Source organism: Chelon labrosus, assembly GCF_963514085.1.
Source record: "Chelon labrosus genome assembly, chromosome: 6".
Classification (NCBI taxonomy): domain Eukaryota; kingdom Metazoa; phylum Chordata; class Actinopteri; order Mugiliformes; family Mugilidae; genus Chelon; species Chelon labrosus.
This window is the reverse complement of record NC_140342.1, coordinates 9,053,089-9,075,841: the sequence shown is the minus strand read 5'-3', so window position 1 is coordinate 9,075,841 and position 22,753 is coordinate 9,053,089. Positions and strand designations below refer to the sequence as shown.

At 41.3% G+C, this 22,753-nt stretch overlaps 1 protein-coding gene across 1 annotated transcript; it reads right to left on the bottom strand.

Moving 5' to 3' along the window:
* Positions 1-10,257: 10,257 nt before the first annotated feature.
* Positions 10,258-21,606, bottom strand: ccdc39 (coiled-coil domain 39 molecular ruler complex subunit). The gene is made up of 22 exons (XM_084546714.1): positions 21,330-21,606; positions 21,103-21,249; positions 20,841-20,999; positions 20,615-20,707; positions 20,230-20,358; positions 19,888-20,079; positions 19,672-19,775; positions 19,462-19,594; positions 18,944-19,138; positions 18,678-18,842; positions 18,457-18,594; positions 17,748-17,956; positions 16,262-16,385; positions 16,016-16,175; positions 15,757-15,863; positions 13,333-13,473; positions 13,046-13,225; positions 12,833-12,921; positions 11,595-12,636; positions 11,374-11,463; positions 11,221-11,297; positions 10,258-11,137 (listed from the first exon to the last, which is right to left on the bottom strand). The coding sequence occupies exons 1-19, from the start codon at positions 21,375-21,377 to the stop codon at positions 12,462-12,464; spliced, it is 2,688 nt and encodes an 895-aa protein (XP_084402840.1). The 5' UTR covers positions 21,378-21,606; the 3' UTR covers positions 10,258-11,137; positions 11,221-11,297; positions 11,374-11,463; positions 11,595-12,461.
* Between the last annotated feature and the right edge of the window lie 1,147 nt (positions 21,607-22,753).

Genomic DNA, 22,753 nt, shown 5'->3' with positions numbered 1-22,753 from the left:
TACCTCTGCCTGGTCTAGTTAAAAAAAGGCCCAGCAACTCAAATCACTCTCGAAAGAGCAGGGTCTGCAGCAAACTGAGGGCTGGAATAAATCTACTGAAAAAATATGACACTGAAACTCAGATTTCAATTTTTAGGCGTGTGTTAAGACTTCATTTTGAAGTGATGATAAGCAGTAGTTTATGCTGCTGCCTGTCTCAGCTAGACAGTCACTTTATTCTCAATGAGACATTACCCTTGGAACAACTGTTTGAACAATAGAAAAGCTGCGTGAGTGCAGAACAGAAATCTAAGTGAGTCTAACTTGCCTGTAGTCACTTATACATTTTCTTGCCTGTAGACGGCACACACAGGGTGTAACTGGTCTTCTTTAGGGCGCTTTGTTTGTGTGTAAATGAACATGTGCGTTTAGTGGGATTTTGTCTTTTGACATTTTCTCTCATTTATTTTGAAGTGAGAGACTTTCGAAGATCACAATTTCCCCCTCACTTCATCACATGAAAAGCAACTCTGAAACAAAGCACTTTCACTATAGATTGTATGTTTTATTAGCTTGTTGTTGATTTTCACTTTAAAGCCTTCGGCTTTTTTTGCACGACGTGTGACTTGTCTCCCCTCTAAAGAAAAGTGTATATTTTCACAAAAATGTAACTCTCCTCTTAAAAACTGAGCCTTATTTTTTTACAGTTACATGACATGTGGTGTGTTTGTGGTTTGTTGTTTGTGTGACGTCAGTGCATCTGTTATGGACGGACTGTGTTTCTTTGTCATTTTGTATTTTGATTAAACTGCAAATACCTTTTGCATCACACTTGTGCATCTCTTTGTATTCAGTAACACACACAGATAGATAGATAAATAGATAGATAGATAGATAGATAGAGAAAAAGTTACCGTTCATCGCAGGTTAAAATATTTATTCTACTGCATTTGAGCAAAACAAGCTTGTTTGAAAGTGATTTTAAAGAAAATATTACTTGAGTTTTATGAATAAATGCTAATACAATTCAAAGTTTTGACAAAACTTGTAATGGTGCATGTAAGTATAAAGAAAAATATAGCAATAACAACTGGTTCACAGATGTCTAACTATTCTTCATCCAGGAGTATCGGCTCTCTTCCTAGGACAGGCTGCAGTTGGCAGAATCAAACCCAGGACAGATCCACTTGTTGCTGAACTGCTTGTATCCTTCAGCGTCAACCAGTTTGCTTCCTGAGCAGAAAGAAGCAAATGAACATTGCTGGTATGATCTCATAGTTCCGACATATTCAGAGCCTGCAAAAAGATAAAGTGTACCGCACCGTCCATCAGGTTCTGCTGGCTGCAGTAGTTTGTGTTGTTGTCCGCTGGATCTTTGGAGACCTCGGACACGGCATCTCCCTGTTCATTGGAAACATCAGGAGGCTGTGATTTTTCATGAGGAATGTCAGCAAGCCAAACCGATTAACCTTCACAACTCTGATGTTCTCCTTTAACTTCCCTTGAAGTAGTCCGGAAAATGGCACTTCTCACACATATTTCTGTCTGCTACAGACATGTCACTGAAGCTGTATCGCACGCTCAGTTAAATGTTTAAAGCTGAAATGTTCATATCTGGGAACATTTATTCATATTATTTCACAGAGCTTTTGATGCATATGAAGTCACTTGAATTAAATTATGTAAGAGCTCAAGATATAAAATAAGACTGGTTTAAACTGAAGATGACTTTAATGTCGCGCATGAACGGAATCGGAGAAGTCACACTTACGGTCACTTTGCAGACGGTGGACTGCTCTAGAAGAAACTGAAGGTCATTCACCTTCTTTGTTCTTGGAGACGTGTGCGTGGCTTTGATCAGGTAAGGCCCTGACGACACAAGCTGACAACACATTTCAAATTCAGTTGAGTCCGACAGCAACTTTATATGCAACACGTTTCACCTGATGTAGGGAGTCATAAGAGGAGTTGGGCCTAAATAATAAAGAGGTCATAGTATGGTTTGGAAAGGAGTTTTAGTTCTGACCACAAGCAGATGAGTCATTTCAGTAAAAGCACACAATGATATTTATGTAATACCAGCGAAGTGGTGTTTTATTGAGGAGGAAGGTGCAAAAAGAAATAGAAATCTCACACAAGTGAACCTTTGTTCATCTTAATGCTGATAAGGAGACACACTACAGAGGACGCCCAGCAACCAGTTGGGTTATGATCGGACAATCTGGTCCTGAACACCATATTTGTGGATTTTAGGATGTGTGAAAAGACCACTCAACACCCACTTCGAGGGTGAAGAGACGGAGAGAATGGACAACAATCAAGGTCCTGGAAAACCATGACTAAAGTGTTCACGTGGACCCTTAACTACTGAAACAGGCCGAGGTCAGACTCCACCTTTTATGTCTACTACAGAAGCACCACAGAGAGCCTCCACGGTTACTGTGCTGCCAAGTCCTCCTGCTGTGCAGAAAACAGGAAGGGCTTGACCCCGGTGGTAAAAACAGCACAGAGGATAGTGGGACGTATCCCCCCCAGACCCGGCCCACCCAGGACACCCACCTTACAGTAGCTGCTGTGAAGTAAACATATCTCTGCAGTAATTTCCATTTTGTATTGTTGTGTCAATAGTTGCTCTGCACTGTTTTTTTAATTCTCTAACTGCTGCTGAGAACCTCCTTTGACTGTGTATGTTGCAGCCACACGTACTTCCATTGCACATCCTGCCATAACAATAAAGTGTCTCATGTTGTAATAACTTTCAGTTAGTGAGTCATTTGTGGGAAGCTCATTTAGTGTTTATTATTATGCTGTAAAGATGTATTTCAGTAACAAAATGGTCCCACATTACTCTAGCTAGAATTGATACTTTCTGGAAAAAAACATTTGATGAACTGTTTACAACATGCTGCAATGCAGTTGCTTCATGCTAGTTATTCTCATTAACGTGCTGCTGCGTTTTCATTTATCATCCGTTCAAAGACAGCCATGGACTCATGAGTGCTTACATGAGGAGACAGATTAATAAACCTTTTCATTTACTTTTAAGTCAGTCTGAACATCTCTCACAAAAAGGTTTTCCACCAAAACAAGACACCACCCGATTTCACCAGAACAACATCCTCTGATGAGTGATACAGACCCTAGTCATGGGAGTTTCAGGTGGGCCACATATGGTCCTACAAGATGTGAATAAAAGTTTGTGGAGAGCTTATAAATGCTGTTTAAGTCAATATGTCTTAGCTTCCTGCGTTCATATTCTTATTTAAATGAAAGTGGATGACACTTCGTAAAATAAATATGCACTGTGTTACTGTTATTATTAAGCTAGACGAGTTGAATGAGATGTTTCTGACCTCATAGGAGCACCTCTCTCCTGTGTACAGACAGCTTTGTCTGATCTGCCAGGCCTTGATCTGGCTCACTAGCTTTTCATGGACGTCGCCGCATGAGATGCCAAACAGCCTGCAGAGGAGAGCGGTCGATATTTGTTCATATGTAGTTAAAAGGTCATGTGGCATTCAACAACACAAGAAAGAAGGTTTCGCGGTGCAACTTCCTAGTGTGTTTCACAGATACGACTCGTGAGTCTAGTGAGACTGAAAATTACTCTTTTATACTTTTATGTCAACAAGCATCATCTTTGTATTGGAAGTTATGCTGCTGTGTCTGAGCTGAACAACTACAGCAAGATATTCATAATCACAATAGTTTCTCATTTGAGGGAGCAGTGCAGTGCAAATGCAGTAGAATTGAACAGAAAAGGCTGATTAAGTCTATTTCATGCATAAATAAAAGATCAACATTACCATTTGATTTTGCATTGTGCAGTGCTTGCTGCCAGAGAGATGGAGAGCGTGGCTCCCAGAATGAGAGCTGAAGCTACAAAGACGAATCTCAGGTCCATGCTGAAGGCAGGTGTTGAAGGCGTTCTGTGGTCAAGTGTGTGAGCGTTTGTCGAATGTCTGCTCGATCGGCCCCGGGGACTTAAAAGAGCAGTATGACACTCATGCGGAAAAATGTAAAACAGGACATCACAACATTGATTAACACGGACCGCAACGTGAGAGAGAAGGGAATGTAACGCATGCTCAGAGTCATGTTTTACAACAATTAGGTACAGTTGTTTGAGTGAGAGGAGCATTCAGTGTTTGTTGCAGTTGAACATTTTCAGAACATATGGAAAGTTTTCAGACTCATTTCATGCAGTCTGCAAAGCTGTGAACTCACAGTTAGACCAGATATGATTTGTGGTTTGAGCGATGGAGGGAGACATGATACAGTGGCTTGCAAAAGTATTCACACCCCTTGAACTTTCCACATTTTGTCACATTACGACCACAAACATAAATAGATTTTGTTGGAATTTTATGTGAAAGACCAACAATGCGGCACACAATTGTGAAGTACAAAGAAAATTATACATGATTTTATTTATTTTTTTACAAATACAAAACTGAAAAGTGCGGTGTGCAAAAGTATTCAGCCCTCCTGAGTCAATACTTTGTGGAACCGCCTTTTGCTGCAATTACAGCTGCAAGTCTTTTGAGGTATGTCTCTACCAGCCTTGCACATTTAGAGACTGCAAATTTTGCCCATTCTTCTTTGCAAAACACCTCAAGCTCGGTCAGATTAGATGGAGAGCGTTTGTGAACGGCTGTTTTCAGATTTTGCTACAGATTCTCGATTGGACTTAGGTCTGGACTTTGACTGGGCCATTCCAACACATGAATATGTTTTGTTTTAAACCATTCCATTGTTGCCCTGGCTTTATGTTTAGGGTCGTTGTCCTCCTGAAAGGTGAACCTCCGCCCCACTCTCAAGTCTTTTGCAGACTAACAGGTTTTCTTCCAAGATTTCTCTGCATTTGGCTCCATCCATCTTCTCATCAACTGACTCTTCCCTGTCCCTGCCTAAGAGAAGCACCCCCAGAGCATGATGCTGCCACCACCATGTTTGACGGGGGGATGGTGTGCTCAGAGTGATGTGCAGTGTTAGTTTTCCGGCACACATAACGTTTTGCATTTAGGCCAAAAAGTTCAAATTTGGGCTCATCTGACCAGAGTACCTTCTTCTAAATGTTTGCTGTGTCCCCCACATAGCTTATGGCAAAAATCAAACGGCACTTCTTGTGGTTTTCTTTTAACAATGGCTTTCTTCTTGCCACTCTTCCGTAAGGGCCAGATTTGTGCAGTGCACGACCAATAGTTGTCCTGTGGACAGATTCCCCCACCTGAGCTGTGGACCTCTGCAGTTCGTCCAGAGTCACCATGGGCCTCTTGGCTGCATCTCTGATCAATGCTCTCCTTGTTCACCCTGTAAGTTTAGTTGGACAGCTGTGTCTTGGTAGGTTTGCAGTTGTGCCATACTCTTTCCGTTTCCGGATGATGGATTGAACAGTGCTCCGTGAGATGTTCAAAGCTTGGGAGACCTTTTTTATAGCCTAACCCTGCTTTAAGCTTCTCCGCAGCTTAATCCCTGACCTGTCTGGTGTGTTCCTTGGACTTCATGATGCTGTTTTCTCCCCAATATTCTCTTAACAAACTTCTGAGGCCGTCACAGAACAGCTGTGTTTGTACTGAGATTAGATTACACACAGGTGGACTCTATTTAGTCATTAGGTCAACATTCGATCATTCAGCAATCATCAGGTGACTTCTGAAGGCAATTGGTTGCACTCAGAGAAAAGGGGGCTGAATACTTTTGCACACCGCACTTTTAGGTTTTTTATTTGTAAAAAAAATCATGAATCACAATTGTGTGCCACTCTGTGTCAGTCTTTTTCACAAAATTCCAATAAAATATATTCATGTTTGTGGTCGTAATGTGACAAAATGTGGAAAAGTTCAAGGGGTATGAATACTTTTGCAAGCCACTGTATGTGACCAGAAACACTCATTTTGCACACTTTGCTCTTGGAGCCATTACTTTGAATCAGCTGCATGCAGGGAAGGTGCTTTGTAACAGTTGGAAGTGTAAAACCACTTCCACAGTTTAGCTGCGGATGGTTCAGCTCAATCTTGACCACGAAACTGCCCATCAAATAAAACTTAAGGCCAAATCTTGAGGCCTTGGCGGTGTGGTTTCTTTTACACTGAAAGGCTGCTGCATTTATTTTGGGAGGGAATGCCAACGGTTTACAATGAACAAACTATATAAAACCTTATCAACTCAAATGACTGGGAGAAGATTCCCATCTGTATAGTGTTGTCAGTGGGTCTGGAAGAGTTTTGTGGGGGGAAAATGTTCAGAGAAAAGAATGCTAATAAACTGAGGCATGGAGCAGGAGTACGCTAGGTATGGAAGAACAAACTAAAAGATTATGTTGGCTGTATTCTGAGAAATGCTCTCCTCTGATTTTAGTTTACAGCAGTGCATGCAGGGTCAAGTGCCTCTGCTCCAACTTGACTTGACTACCTGCTGCTCCTAAAGATGCAGTGATGATCAGCTTGGCTATGACCTTCCTTTACATCCAGATGAACTAAGACATTTTTGGAGCATGACTCTTTTAGAGACTAATCTGTCTCCTGTGAGACAATGTGCAACAGAATATTGTGACAGGAGACAGTTAGATCTTATAACTTCTACAAGTCTTGAACTAACTGCATCAGTGTGCTAATCGTAGTCTCATTATAATTGTGTATTTAATAATGTTAAATTGACTGAGTCTCGAAAGAATAACCAAACATAAAAACTGTTGAACAGACGTGTGTGCTACTTCATGCGCACCTCCGACTGTAACCATTCATGTTGTTTCAGTGCTGTGAAACAGAGTTAGTCATGGAGCATAATATGAGAGTGCCCCAACAGAAAGATGGCTGTGAGATTATTTGGAGTGGCTAGAAATTTAGGTGAAACTTGAAGTTCAATATTAAAGAAAAGTAATAGTGCCAAAGAAATCATTTATTTTAGGTGGTGAGTGGTGAGTAGAAGGAGCAGTTTCACCATCGGTCTGTGTTGCCATCTAATGGCTGGAAGTGGTACTGCATCAATAATCTCACAGAGATCCTCCAATAAACAGAGAGCAGCAGTTGATTTTCTTCCTTTCCCACTGCATTATAGTCTCTTTACCTGAACTTACACCGATCAGGCATAACATTATAACCACTGACAGGAGAAGTAAATAACAGTGACCATCTTGTGACAATTCAATGTTCTGCTGGGAAACTTTTGGACCTGGCATTCATGTGGATGTTACTTAGACATGTAGCACCCAACTAGACCAGACCAGGCACCCCCAACCCATAGTAATGACACTCCTTGATGACAGCAGCCATCCCCAGCAGGATGCACCCTGACACAGGCACACATGGGCGTGTTAGTGGGGGGGAAAGGGGACCTGACTACCCAGGGCCCGAGTAGGGAGGGGGCCCATGAAAATCCTGATTTTATTTTTATTTTTTTATTTTATTTTTTGAATGAATTGGGCCCTCCAATTTATTGGTGTCATAATGTATTTCAAATATATTGATAACACCAACTGAGAGAATGAACTTTGTGTCACAGCCCTCCCTCTTGGAGACGCAAAATGGTTTAGTCCGCCCATAGACAGCGGCCGGCGATAAATGCGTTGGTGATCCCAGATTGAATGACCTGCTGTAATCTAGCTGTCATCATGCCGCTCAAAAAGTAGCTACAAATCGGGGTTCCAAAAAAAAAGAAAGAAAGGAAAGACAAAGAAATAAGACAGAATGAGGGAAAGCAACTATTGACTGCTTTCTTTCCGAAAGGTGAACCGAGTTTACTTGTTGTGTAACTGTATCCAGTTAACGTTAACGTTGTCGTAGTCCAGAAAGCATGCATTTTTTTCAGTTGCCGATGTTTGTATGCTAAAGTTTGCCAACCAGGCTGCATGCTGTTACAAGTAAAGACGATTATGGGCCAGCTAACGTTAGTTGTCAACATTAACCAGTTTCAGAAGCAAACAGTGTTGCAGCTGGAGCAGCAGTGGCCATTCCTGTATTAGCAGTTTCAACTGAAACGAGCAGCAGCCAGTACTATCATCAAGTAGGATGTATTAGTCAGACTGTAATCAGGTTGAAGCTAACATCAATAATCATGTATATTTCATGCTTGTAGATGTGTTTGAGAGTAGTGAGGAGGCTGGGGAGAGAGAGAAGGAAGAGCCAAGTGAGGGAAATGCAGAAGAGTTGTTGTCAGAGGACCCAGGACTGTGGCCAGAGAAGCTAACTGCTCAGCAGAGAGAGACTCTAGTTTGCAGACTGGCTAGTGAAAGTATAGACCTGACCAAAGTGGCACCCAGAGACAAGGAAGGCAAAGCATTCCCTAACTATCTTCAATATTTTAAGTTGGCCAATGGGCGTGAGAAGATTAGGAGGGACTGGCTGATTCACAGTGACAGTGCAAAGGCTCTGTTCTGCATCCCATGCCTTCTGTTGTCACATGAGCAGACAAGGCCATCTAAAAGTGCACTAAATAACAAGGATGGACTTAAGTTAGCAGACATCAAGTGGCAAAAAGCCAGACATACCTCATACAGAGCAGAATGTGGTATTGGTAAGATATGTACATCAAGACAAAGAAGACAGTGGTGTTTGGAAGATAGTTCAGAGGTTTATCGAATTCAAAGATTTTCACAAAAAGACAGGCCAGGAAATTTCTGAAATGATTCTAGAAGTACTGCAGTCCAATGGCATACCTTTACAGGACTGTAGAGGACAAGGATATAATAATGGAGCCAACATGTCTAGGAAGCGCATGATAAAAACAACATGCCGGCACAATATATCACACGGATCTCTCAGAAGAATTTGAAAATGAAGTGCTACACTTCCGCACCATATATGATGCTACATTTCCAAAAAATCTGTCCTCTCTTGAGCTCCTTAATGCCATCTGGAAGATGCAGCTACAGAGCATTTTTGGAGAACTTTGTATTGCTTTAAGTTGCAGGGGGTAAACGAAGAACTGCCTGAGATCAACAATGTGCCAGGATAGACTGAACAGCCTGAAAGCCAATTAGCCAAACAGTTGGACTTTACAGATCTTATCAGTGACTTTGCAAACAGGAAGACCTGTCAGTGGGCATTTACTGGGATGTAAATAACATCCTTACATCTCAAAAATGAGATAGTTTATAGTTAATTTGATTTGATTCTCTGCGTACAGTTGTTCAAGAATAAATGTTTTTAAATCAAAATGTGTCATGGATCAAAATGTCAGTACACAAACCAGATGTAGCCTAATGTTTATAGGTGTTTGAGCACAAGTAGGCCGAATGCATCAATTCAGGTGGTGAATGAAAGAACCAGTCATCAGTATAATCTGATCTGATTTTAGCTTAAAACTCTATTTATGCTTGTTTATTTATAAATAAATGCCCCAATTATTTTTATTTTTTTGCTTGCGCGCTTCGTGCACTGGCATGGATAGGGGCCCACTGACATTAAGAGTGTACAGGGCCCAGAATTTGGTGCTACGCCCCTGCAGGCACACACACAAAAACAAAACACGAAAAACAGCACAAGGTGTTGACCTGGCCTCCACATTCACTATATCCCAAACTGATCAAGTATCTGTGGGATGACCCACAGAGGCCCCTCCCCTCAACCCATATGACCCATATGACGCCCTCAGAAGGCTCATGTCCATGATGAGTCACAACTGTTTTGGAGGCACAAGGGAGACCTACACAATATTAGGCAGGTGGTTATAATGTTATGCCTGATCAGTGTATGTGTTTAAAACTCAAGCAACAAACAAATATGGATTGGGAGTTGTTGTTTTTGTCAAGGTTACTATCTGAAAATGTGCAAGAACTGAATGCACTTCCTGATTCCTCCTTCCATCTCACTTTTGGATTGGGGTTCTTCCACGTGAGCAGCTGGGGTTTCACTGTTCACTTCCTGTTCCTGAACCTGACAAAAACCTTTTCATATTCTGTATAAATAATGAGTGGCTTTTTAGTGCAAACCTACAACACAATTCAATATGAGTTAATTATTAAGTCGTTTAATGGGACTGTTTAGTGATATAGGCCAGAGAGTCATACTGGCCTGTGAACTGTTGCCAACCCCTGTCTGTCACTCAACATTGTGTGGTAACTAATGAAGCTCTGCCGTCTGTCAGGTCTGTCAGGGTTTGGCGTTTGGAAAATGCCAAAAGTTTGTGCAATTAGGAAAGAAGTAGTCAAAGTTGGCCTTATGTAATTCTGTTAAATTACCTTATTAACATTATATATAGTTTGTTAGCCTGGTTTATCATGTTTAATGGAACAACTGTGAAGATTCAAATAATAATAACAACTCAGTCAGATTATAAAGTCAGAGGTTTCTATGCAGCACTTTTATTGAATTCCACAATGCATCCATGATCCATGATTCTTTCAGGAAAGGCAGTGTATATTTGGTAACATTTTCATATTTGGGAAAGTTTTTTGTCAGTTAGCACAGATCTGATTAGATAATATCTTGGTTGCGTGTTTAGAAAATCTAAAAGATATCGCCGCATCTCAAATCCTTTCTCTACTCACAAGTTAGTTACAGCTGAGTTTGATCATCCCACGTCCATATCCTGATTTATTTTACATTTTATTCCTAAAATAATGTTCAGATTCATGGAGTGATAAAACGAGACATCCCAAACCCCTAGTTTCGACAACAAAATAAAACAATGTCTTTGAAAGTTGCTTCCTGTTCAGATTTCTGATCTGGTGATGTCTGAAAATTAGCCAATATAACCACAGTTTAAACATGAAATTTCAGCACTAAAAGTCATAATGTAAGTAAACAATGGAGACGTGTTATGGTGATATCTAACAGTTTAAAAATGTCTCTGTCCACCTGTAGTGTCTTTCCTTAACAGTTACAGTTTTAATTCTTCAAGTTTGACAGCAGATACGCACATTTCTACTTACCCCTGTTCATGAAAACATTACCCCATATACCTGTGCTACAATAGGTCTGTGCTCAGTCTGATTTCCTCTATTAAAGACCACCACCTTGAGAACATTGAGAACAATCATGTGACAAATGTAAAAATACACATATGTAAATCTGGATTTATCTCCATGAGAGACGACGGGTTTTGTTGTGGCAGAAGCGTGGCACAGGAGGCAGGTGAGGCTTCAGACTTGTGTGATGTTCTTAACAGACACAGAGAAGATCACGTCTGGGGCATTGCTCTGTATGATGGCCTGGACCTGAAAGACAAACGTCACTTTAAACTCATTTACGTTCAGGTGCTGCACAAAAGCTCGCCGTGGAAACGATGTTGGAAAGTCACCTGGGCCAAGATTGGATCGAGTGTGGTCTCATTCAGCTCAAGACCGGACAGGACAGCCGCTTCAAGGATTGCCACAACTATAAGACAATTAAACAAATTCATGTACGGGTTCAATGTGTATCTCATTCTGCAGATTTGAAAAAATCCACTCACCGTCTAAACTGGGCTGGACTGCTGTTGACTGAATTAGTTGTGTAAGAGGAGCAGGAGTAGTGGTTGTTGTGGCACCGAAGGGAAAGGACGCTGAGGAGGCATCACACTGATTAAGACCTCATTGGAAATCTAGACGGTTTAACTCACTCCAAACCTCAGCTCAATACATTTGTAAACAGCTCTGCCTTTAGCTTCAATGTGATTATTGACTGTTTACTTACTTGTTTGTGCAGCACCTGAGGCCAGACAGCCGGCAAACAAGATCAGCAGCAGCATGTTGAAATATTCCAAAATAAGAGTGAAATCTTTCATGAGAAGAGCCTCCTACTTCACCTGCTGAGCGTCTGGCTGCTTTTTCTTTCAGCGTGAGGAGATGAGATCTTCGCACAGAGGGCGCGGCATTTGAGAAACAATGCGAACTTTCTCAGTATTGTCTGAGCAGGAAACACAAGATAGGGAACAAGGGCAAAACAAACCTGACACTGAAATTTGAGGAGGGAGTTTTTAAGCAGGTTGTTGAGCATGCAAATTCCGAGGCTGGGTTTTTTTTAATCATTAAGCAGTAAAACCAAGCAGAACTTTGTAATATGGAGATAGTTTCAGATATATTACCTTGTAAATCATTCAGCGATCATCTCTGTCAGGAAAGGTAATAAAAAAGAAATGTTCTGCTTCTAAATAACAGCTTTATTTAGTTTAACACACTTAAAACCATATTCCACATATAAAACTTTGAGCTACTGTTGACTGACATATCAATTATATTTTAAAGGAAAAAGAGAGAAAAAGATAAGATTAAAAAAACAAGAGCAGGAAATAAATAGGGATTTCTTTTTAAAATTTAAAAAGATGACATTAGACTTACAGAAAATAAATATCACTTCAATTTGAATACTAACTTTCAGAAGTGACACATCAGAATACAGTATGACGCCACACACAAAGGATCCTGAACATCTTGACTAAATATATCATTTAACACACCGTAGTTAAACCTTAACTACACGATCCTCCATCTCTTATTTGCAGAGGTGTAATTGTTCTTTATTCATTAATAAAGATTGCTAATAAAACTGAGGAGCAGCACACTAGAGCTTCTTTGACTTTCTACTGCTGCCGCCACTGCTTGCGGAGCTGGAACATCTAGAGGTGGTGAGAGGTGGGGAGGTCGCAGTCAGATCCAAGCCCAGCTCCACTGTCTTCAGCGTGGGGGAGGGAAGAGCGGAGGACTTGGAGCTGCTGCCGGATGAGGACTGCGGAGACCTACAACACGGAGGAAGAGCAGTATGCTAAAATCTCCATTGATCTATCGGAGACACTCTTTAATGCTTTATTTAGGCAGATGCATTCATAAATAACCATTCAGTCATATTCCTTATCATTTTTTTAATCATCAGACCCACCAGAACCACCCACTTCAACCAGAGCAGAGGTCAACTGAGAATAGATAAAGCTTAACCTGAGAGAGGCGGCGCTGCGGGCAGAGTTTGTCTTGGAGCTACGGTGGCTGGCAGGAGTGGAGGAAGGAGATGGGAGAGGCAGATTGGCCTGAGAGAAAGAGCATAAAGAAGCACTGACATCAAGGAAACTTTAACAGCAATGTGTAATCTGTCAATCTTGTCAAACGCCTCATCAGTCCTTCTACAGTAATGCTCTGTGATTTGTTCTGCACCTGCATGAAATATTTCTCCAGGGCTGGTCTGAGTTCAGGTGCGTGCTCCATGGCCTCATTCAGCATCCTGTCAAATTTCTTGTTGAATTCTTTCAACTCTCTCAGCTTAATGTCCTTCTCTTCAAAAACCTCCGTCGTGCTGTTCTGTGCTGAGCGGATCTCTTTGACGAGCTTGGAGCACTTGCAAATTGCAGAACAATACATGATTGAAATACGATTATGGTAACAAAACATTGTCTGTAGCTTACTGTGTGTATAGCTTTGTGAAATGCGTTCGGACATCAAACCTGTTTTGTGGCTCTGTTGATTTTCTCTTGCTGGGCGGAGATTTCTTTCTTCATTTTAGCAATGAGCAGCTCCTTTTGTTTCATCTTATCTGTCTCCAACTGCTCTTCTTGTAACAGACCCTGCAAGGTATTGTTCATGTCCTAGAAACGGAGAGCACATGAAGTAAACACACAAAAGAGACATGAAGGTTATGGCATTTAGCATTCATTTCAAATAACTGAGAGCTGTTGATTCAACCGTGTTTTCATTTTGAAGGCTGTGGTTTGTAGTACTACTGAATTGTATTGTGTTGTACTGGCACGTGTTCCTATGCTTTTCGTTGACTTCAGTTCAGCTTTTAACACTGTGATCCCGGAACAAGCTGACACTGAAGCTCCATGGCCTGGGACTGCCTGCTTCTATGTGCCTCTGGATCGGGGACTTTCTTACCAACAGACCTCAGGTGGTGAGAATTGGGGACTGCACATCGTCCACACTGGTCCTGAACACAGGAACGCCGCATGGCTGCGTGCTCAGCCCAGCTCTCTTAGCACTCTTCACACATGACTGTTCTGCCGTCCATCTCACAAACACGATTGTGAAGTTTGCTGATGACACCACCGTAGTGGGACGATTATGAGACCCATTACAGACAGAGCGGTGCTCAGACAACAACCTTGTTCTGAACACCAGTAAGACCACGGAGGTCATTGTGGACTACAGGAGGTCCAGGAAGACAGAGCACGCTCCTCTCCACATACAAGGGGGAGGCGGTCGAGCGTGTCAACGACATCAAATTCCTGGGCATCCACATCACATCTGACCTGAGCTGCTCTGTGAACACTGCACAACCGGTGAAGAAGGCCCAACAGAGGCTCTTCTTCCTCAGGAAGATGGAGAGGGCTGGACTCTCCTGTCAACTACTGGCAAACTTCTACAGGACCACAATAGAGCCCATCCTCTGTCTTGGTGTGACAGTGTGGTATGGGAGCTGCACGGCAGCTGTCCAGCCTGGTGAGACAGGAGCCCGGGTGTTAAGAACTGCACAGGGGAATCTGTCCTCTCCCAGATTTGGACTCACTCCACGCAAACCGGGTGCGAAAGAGGGTCAGCTGGATCGCTTCAGATCCTACCCACCTGAGCCATGGACTGTTTGTACCTCAACCTTCACGGGAAAGGTACAGAAACATCAGAACCACAACCAACAGACTGAGAGACAGCTTCTTCCCCGGAGCTGTGAAATCAACAAACCACTGTTTTCACTGCTCCCCACCCTCCTGTATACACACACACTCAACCCTCCCCCTCCTGACACACACACACAGCCGTCCTGCCATGGACACTTTTCAAAGTCATTGCAATGTTTGCACAGTGTAAGATTACAAAGTTTGCTGCTGACTTATATGTTATATGTATACATCTGTACAGCTCTGTTTTTATTTTATTTTATTTTCAATAAAGGATTCTTGATTCTTGATTCAAAAGACTAAATAACAAAGTAGGTGTTTAATTTAGTCCAGTTTAACAGCACCACAAACTACATCCTCCAGAATGATCATACAGCTGCATTACCAACTGTCTGGTGGTGTTTCAACATAAACTAAACATTAGAACAGGATTTAGTGCAGGACTGTTACGTTAAAACTAAGTAACTGACAAGTGAGTGTATTTCCCACGGTATTATGTTGTCAAAGCTAGACAACATAATTTATCCTATGGGCTTGATTGTAATCGAATTAGTTTTAACTGTAGTTTTTTTGTTTTAACTGAACTGATGATCTTAGGTCCAACAATATATAATGTGTCACTCACATTCAAAGAATTGGTGTCCCTGATTTTATGTGATTTAAATTTATGCTAACAGTGGTTTATAAGTTCAACCAGACAACTCGTAGCATAAGACTTTACTGTGAAAACAAAGTAGCTCTACCACACCGATTAACTGTCTCTAATTTGTTGGAGTTGATTGACCAAGCTTAGCATAAATTAGATCAAACTGAGACTAACCCTGAAACAGACACATGTATCCACACATGTACAGCATATATATAGATAGAAAGATAAAATTAAGTCACTAGCAGTTGCCATTAAGCTTAATAAATCATTAGTTTTAAATATTATGATCCATCACATGATACCACTGTGACTTACTGTTTACATATCTGAAGGATGTTTCTTAGCAACCAACCTACACAAGGGTAAAGTCTTTCAAAAAATAAGTTATTTTTATGAATCACTAGTTTGAAACTGATAAAGTTTCCTAGAACTTGAGTTACGATTCATGTAACCCAGACTGGTAGTTCAACATTATGAAGAGGCATCTGAACGTAACATGAACACAGCAGTGACGTCTTTCTTTGAGATTGAGGAATTCATTATCAAGTGTTTCTTCCCCTCCCCCTCCGCTCTAAACTATACACAGCTACACTATTAATAGAAATAACCTGTAAGTCCTGTTGAAGCTCTTGGACCTGTCGTTTCTTATATTTCAGCGTTTCCTCAACTGCCCCCAGTTGCTCTTCCAGCTTCAGTTTTTCCTGGTACTCTGGACCTAAAACAAAAACAGTTTGAAATAGTTAGTGATCAGTGCAAGCTGCTTCGTTCATTTAAAAAAAACAGAGAGAAAAACAGGCACAAATCACATCACTTCCACTTGATGAATCCTAATAAGAAGACTGCTGGCTTAGTGGAATTCATACGTACTGGATTCATTTACTTTGCTGAGGGATTTACGAAATGCAGAGTTACTGTTGTTGAACAGCTGGATGGTGTTCTCCAGAGCTTTGTTTTCCAGAACCATTTTGCGGATTTTAGCGTCCAAACTATCACCTTTCCGCTTAAGCTCCTCTTTTTCCTGTGCAGCCTGGTGGGAAGTACACAGTAGTGATATAAAGTGCTGCTGTGCAGGCTCTGCATGTGACAAGACAAGTCTGTGTGAAGACTTCTGACCTTTGTGATGTAGTAAGCCTGTGATTTCTCCTCTTCTCCCTCGGGAGCTGCCATTGAAAGTGTCACAACCTCAAAGCGTTTCTTCATCAGGTCGACTTTGGACAGTTTCTCACTGAGTTCAGCACTTGGAGAAAGACAGTAGATAAACTGTGTCATCATCATTTGAAAAAAATTTAACGAGAGTAGATAAAGAGTTAAATTAAAAGGAGATGACACAACTGAGAGCAGTTGTCTGTACAGTCCAGTTTCAGCATAAAGTATCTAAACAAGCAAAGCCTTTTAGAAGTCTATTAATAACGGTGAAATATTCATACAAATTACACATCAGAATGGACATTTTGTGGTCATTTTAAAAATTTAGATAAATACTACAGAAAAGGTAAAAACACTAATAAATGTATCATGTCATCAGTTCTGCTAAATTACAATCATACATGTTTGCCGTAGACCAGTACAGACATTTTGGCATTTTGGAGAGACCACTGTAGGTTATCTTACATGTTTGAAAAGAAGGGTGTAAGTGAGGGTTATTCAGTTGGTTGCACTCTACAATCTCACCACTAGATGTCACTAAATCCAAAAGACTGGTCTTTAAATTATATGAAAGAAATCATTTCACTGTATGGAAAATCCTCTACGAGTGGTGCAGATTTTAAATGACTGTCATATCTGGACATATATGTCCAGGACACGCTGTCCCAGAAAATTCGGCACCAGATTATTTGATGCAAGAAGATGGTGTCTCAAGAACTAGGCCTTCGCTGTTTCAGTGGATGCATCTACAATCAGGGAGAAATTATACAAGTTTAAAGTGCGTGTAATTGAATGCCTTTTGGGATAATGTGCCCAAAGATTGGCCACAGTGACAACAGACATGTTCAAAGACTGCCTTCCAGGGGAAGAACCTTATACCAACTGAGAAGCACAGACTGTATCATTAATCACATCATCAAATCATTAATTATAACTTATTATTATAACTTCCGTAACAAATCAGAGAACGTACAGAAGTATTGTGAAGCTGTCTGTAAGTTAAAGATAAAGTGGGGATGGACCTTTCAACATGATTTTGGGCACATTATAAAATTTACCAAGAAATGGCTGAGAAAGAAGAAATGCAGGGTTATGGTGATGATATAATCAAAGCCCAGTTTCTTTTGAAGTGTTCTAGTGAGCAATAGATAGTACAAGCCAGAAAAACATGAAACATCCTGGATGTGAAACTAATTTGGATGGAAGTATTTTGGTATTGGGTATTTCAGTACGCTGACGTCAAAGGGTGAGAGACTACAGGAAGTTATTTCTGCTAAAGGAGTCAATACTAGCTTCTGAGACCGAATGTACTTATTTGTTTCGTGAAGAATGCTTATAATAGATAAGCTTTCCGCTTGAGGATGGGTTGAAGTATGTTCCAAAGAGGATCAAATGTTTGCTGCTGTACACATGATCTGCATTAACCTGTGGGCTCAGAGCTTGGCTTTGTTACCTCAGTCTCTGCCTCTCCTGCTCACTGATCTTGAGCTGCTGACTGAGCATTTCTTTGTAGACCTTGATTTCATCCTCTCTCTCTTTTATAATTTTCTGCATATCCAGTTTCCTCGTCTCCAAGGACAGCACGCTGTCCGCCTTGTTGTACAGCATGTCTCTCACACGCTTGACTTCCATCTCCATGATTTTGTGCTCTACCATGTTGTCCTGATAAGCAACACATAAGGTTAGCAACACAGTCCATGGCATTGAATACATCTAGTCTTGTCTTTCAGATACGTAACATATTTTTTAACCACACCTACCGGTATTACGGCAACTTTAGCAACAACAAGTCAGAAAAATGATTGGCCTGCCAGTTCTATCTCTGTCATTTCTGCATGCTGTTGCAAACTGCAATTTCCCCATTGTGGGACAATTAAAGGTTTTCTTATTTTTATTCTTCTTCTTATTATTATTATTCAGTGGACACTAATTTAATCCAGGCGGAAAATGGAACTGTAAAACTTGACTTTTCCTTCAGTGCCATCATGAATTTTTTGTTGTTGTTGGGAGATATTTGCCTGTGCTGATTACAAATATTAGCATGCTAACATGCTAACATCAACAGCATATACCGCACACCAGAGCTATGACTTTGATTCAAATTTGATTACACAAATCAGTGCATTGGGTGATTTCATAAAACCGTATATGATATTAGTTACCTGCTTCTTCAGTCTAAGGCTCTTCAGCTCCTTTTCATTGTTGTTACAGAGTAGTATGAGGTCCTCTACCTTGCCAGCCAGATCTCTCTTCTGAGCGTTTAACTTCTCCATGTCTTTCCGCATATTGCGAATATCATCCTATCAGAGACAAAGACAGAATTACTTCACTGGTTCCGTGTGTGAAAACCACACAATACAGCACGGCGAGGTATGAGACTGACCTCAGATTCCTTGAGCGCGTTGGAAACCATTTTGGCTGTCTTTTTTTTCTCCTCTAGGACTTTGGTCAGTTCAGCAATCTTCATGTCCATCATTTCTTTTTCATCTGTCTTAAGGTCACCTTGTAGCCGTGCCAGTTTTCTACTCAGCATGGATATCTCCAAGTCCTACACAATGAAGGAGGAGAGTAAGAAGAATACTGAAATATACGTGACAGCAAATGGTCATATATTTGAGTGTGTGTGTGCGCGATTTTTGGTAAGCGTGCCTGTCCAACCACGGTCGCCTGTTGTTTTCGCAGTTCCTTCTCCAGTTTCCCGAGCTGGCTGTTCAGGTTGTTCAAGGTGGATTTGCTCTTTGAAACCTGTGCGACAGAATCCTTCTCCTTCGTCTTGACAGCCTGCAAATACTCTTTTTGACGAAAAAGCTCCTGCATGCCGTCACGCAGCTTGACATCCAACTCCTGTGGCAAAGCACAAGTGAAGCAGAATTAGAGAACATGGCTGTGATTTTGAAAACAGTAAAAATGGTCAGAGAAACTGTGGCAAGTAAAGTAAATTCGAGGGCCTTTCCAGTGTTTGAAGTTAACATATAAAAACAAAGAGCGTATTTAAATTAAGAGTAATCTACTCAATTGTATATTTATTGATGTAAAGGTTATTTGCAGTAATACACTTTTTATGCTTTCTATTGTTGCTGTAATGTTGCCAGAGACTGCAGCTTTAAATTCATAAGCAAGACATAAGTCATAAACAGTTCATGATTTAGGCTTGTTAAGGCGTTCACCTTGATGGCTTGCTCCTCATCCTTGAGGAACTGGTCCATCTGTGCAGCTCTCTCCTCCTCGCTGAGAGCGCTCTGAGTCACAGCTTTTAGCTTCTCCTCCAGCGCAGCATTGTAGGCCCTGGCCTCCTTGAGTCTGTAAACACGAATTTATGTACTAAAGCACCACAGTGATCACTTATGGACAGAGACGTGCTGTAATATTTCATTTACTTGTTATCATTGTCCTGGATGTTCTTCTTCATTCTGGATATGTGTGATGTCAAAGACTCCATGTCATGGGTCGCCCGGTCCAGCGTGCCTTGCAAACTAATGAGCTGCAGAGCACATGAGAATCAGTTTGTTTGCTCTAACAATATGAAGCAACATTACTTACTGATATTACTGGTAAAGCTTGAGTACACATTCAGCACACTTTAAGAAACTGACCTCATCATGAAGTCTGCTGCAGTCATTCTCCCGCTCCTTCAGGTCCTGCCGCAGCTTTACTGCCTGACGGTTGGCTATGGCTATCTTCCTCTCAGTTTCCTTTTTGTTTTTCCTCTGAGTTTCGACCGAATACTTCTCCTCTGCAATGATGGCATTCCTTTCCCTGATGTTCTGGTTGGCCTGGGCAAGTTCCTGAAATCATAAAAGAAACAAGACTTAAACTGCTGAGGTGTTCCTCACACGTACTGTTCACTGTGCAACCACACTTCGTGGCTCTTATTGATTTAGATTTATCCTTTTTTAAGTCAGTATTTTGTCATTAGCAGAAATCCCACACGTTACCAGTGCATACTGCTGCATCTCAGCGTCTCGCTGCTTCATCTGTTTGATGGTGTTTTCCCATTGGTGGATGAGCTGCTGTGTCTCCAAGTGAGCGTGCTGCAAATTCTCCGTAGTCTTATCCAAAGCAATCTACTAGGGCATCAGAGGTGTTTTCATAAATAGATGACAAATTACACATTTATTAGCAGACATCCCTAAGGTCTCATGTATTTCAATCTGTCTAGCAAGTCATTTTTGGACCATTAAGATATACGGTGGTTCACCTGCAAATTTTAATTGCCCCTTATGCGCTCAGTTCCCTACACTGCATACAAACTGGGCCAGGTCTTTGGTCACAACAGCAGTCTGTTTTACAGTGCTAAAGTCCTGATTTTTCTTACATTACCTGTGCAGATAGCGTCTCAGTCAACTCTTTGTCAAGCAATTTGTGCTTCCCATTGACCTCCAGTGTCTTCTTCTCTATAGCCAGAGTAAATGACTACATCAGGAGAAATTAAAAAAACATAAGCCGTGGATGGGTTAGGGTAGTAAACAGCAATTTAATTTGAAACTGTTACCTGCTGCTGAAAATATATTTCATAGAAGAAAAAAAAATATATCATTCTCTTAACCTTGATCCTGTGCTCATCTTGCTGAGCATACTTGATGATGGCCATCGTGTCCTCATCTTTGTATGCTAACTCCTCCATAAAGGCATCCATGGTCTGCTGGTCCTGGTTCATCTGGTGCCTAAATTCCTCTAGCTTCTGCTTGGCCTTGAAGATGTGGTTCTGAGCATGTTAGAGAAAGGAAAAGATTGGGAACACATTTGGCACCAACAGCTATTGCTGCTTCTCTTTTATTCCATTTCCAAGGTATATGGACAATATAAACCTCGAGCATGTCTTTCCTCTCTGCTAAAGATCCGAGGTTATTCTTCATCTTAGCAGCCTCCTGAGCCAGCCAGCCTGTTTCTCTCTCCGCGAGGGCTGTCAGATGATTCACCAACTCTTCCTCTCTTTCCTTTGCTTTGCACAGAGCCTGGGTGCACAAAACCGAAACTGACTGATTACTTGACCACAAGAGAGACACACACCTGTTTGACACAGTAATAAATTTACCTGAGTGTTTTCCAGCTCTTGCTTCGCTCTTTGCAAAACTTCAGTCATTAACTGTTTGTGATCCTTGTTCTTCTCAAGTTTGTTTCCTAGCTGCAATAGCTCCTTCTCTTTTTTACGAATCTGTCAAGGAAGTCATCACATTACAAGCATAACATGCAATCAGAAGCATTTATGTTCATGTGAGCGGTCTTGAAATGCTGTCAAACATTACACAGTTTGAGGTGGGACGGTTCATGGACAGAGATGCAAACCTACACGGGTCAGGCATAACATTATGACCACCTTCCTAATATTGTGTAGGTCTCCCTTGAGCCTCCAAAACAGTTGTAACTCATCAGAGAATGGACATGGTCCTTCTGAGGGTGTCCTGTGGTGTCTGGTAACAGATTGTTGTTAGCGGGGGCCTTTGGGTCCTATGGGTTGAGGGGAGGGGCCTCTGCAGATTAGGCTTGTTCCAGTGCATCCCACAGATACTAGATCAGTTCTAGTACATTTGGAGGCCAGGTCAACACCATGTGCTGATAATGTTATGCCTGATCGGTGTATATGATGGAGTTGTCAAAAAGACAAGAAACTGTCTAATATTTAAAGGTTATACTTGAAAGTTAATATTCCAATGATTTGGCTATTGCCTTTTTATTGATCATTGATTCAATGTTTCTATTTTACAGGCCTATCAGGGCTTTTTAAACTATCAAATAAGTTTACATAATTTATCTTGCGCTAACATGTGGAGTCATTTAAAGTATCGAAATCGTTATAATGACACACCAGGTTGATTCACACTCAAAACTGCTTTGTTTACTAATTGTGGGATAAAAAACAGACTTCCCCACACTCACCTCCTCCATCAGAGCCTTGTTTTCCGCGTTGAGTTCGGGGACAGCAAAGCGCTCATCCCACCCCACATCAGACAAAACCGTATCAAGAATGTCCGACATTTTCCTGCGCTGCTTGACTAAGTCACTGCAAAGCGAATTAAATAATAACTCGGATGAGATAACTGCTTCCAATAAAATATTATCGACTCTGTCTCTGAGCTGGCCTGTCGCTGCCGGTTGCAGTTGTCTGTTGTCGGTCGCCCGTAGCAACCACACGTACGTTTTAACGGCCACAAGGAGGCAGCGCGAGAGCGGAAGGACTGTCGCGGACAGGCTCGAGACAGCCTGCTAAACTTTGAAAACTTTTTAGGAGACAGCTCAAGACGTTTAACATGAGGATATTGAAAATAGGATAGGACAGCATATACAAACATGAATAAACCCATCTCAACATAAGTATACCATATCTCCCTTAACAATTACAAATTCTTTTCTTTTGGGAAATTATTTTAAATCATTTTGACAAACACACGTTAATGACATCCCTGTTGAAGTTATCATTCATCTTATATATTAAAGTGGAATCAGTAGAGTCTGCCATAA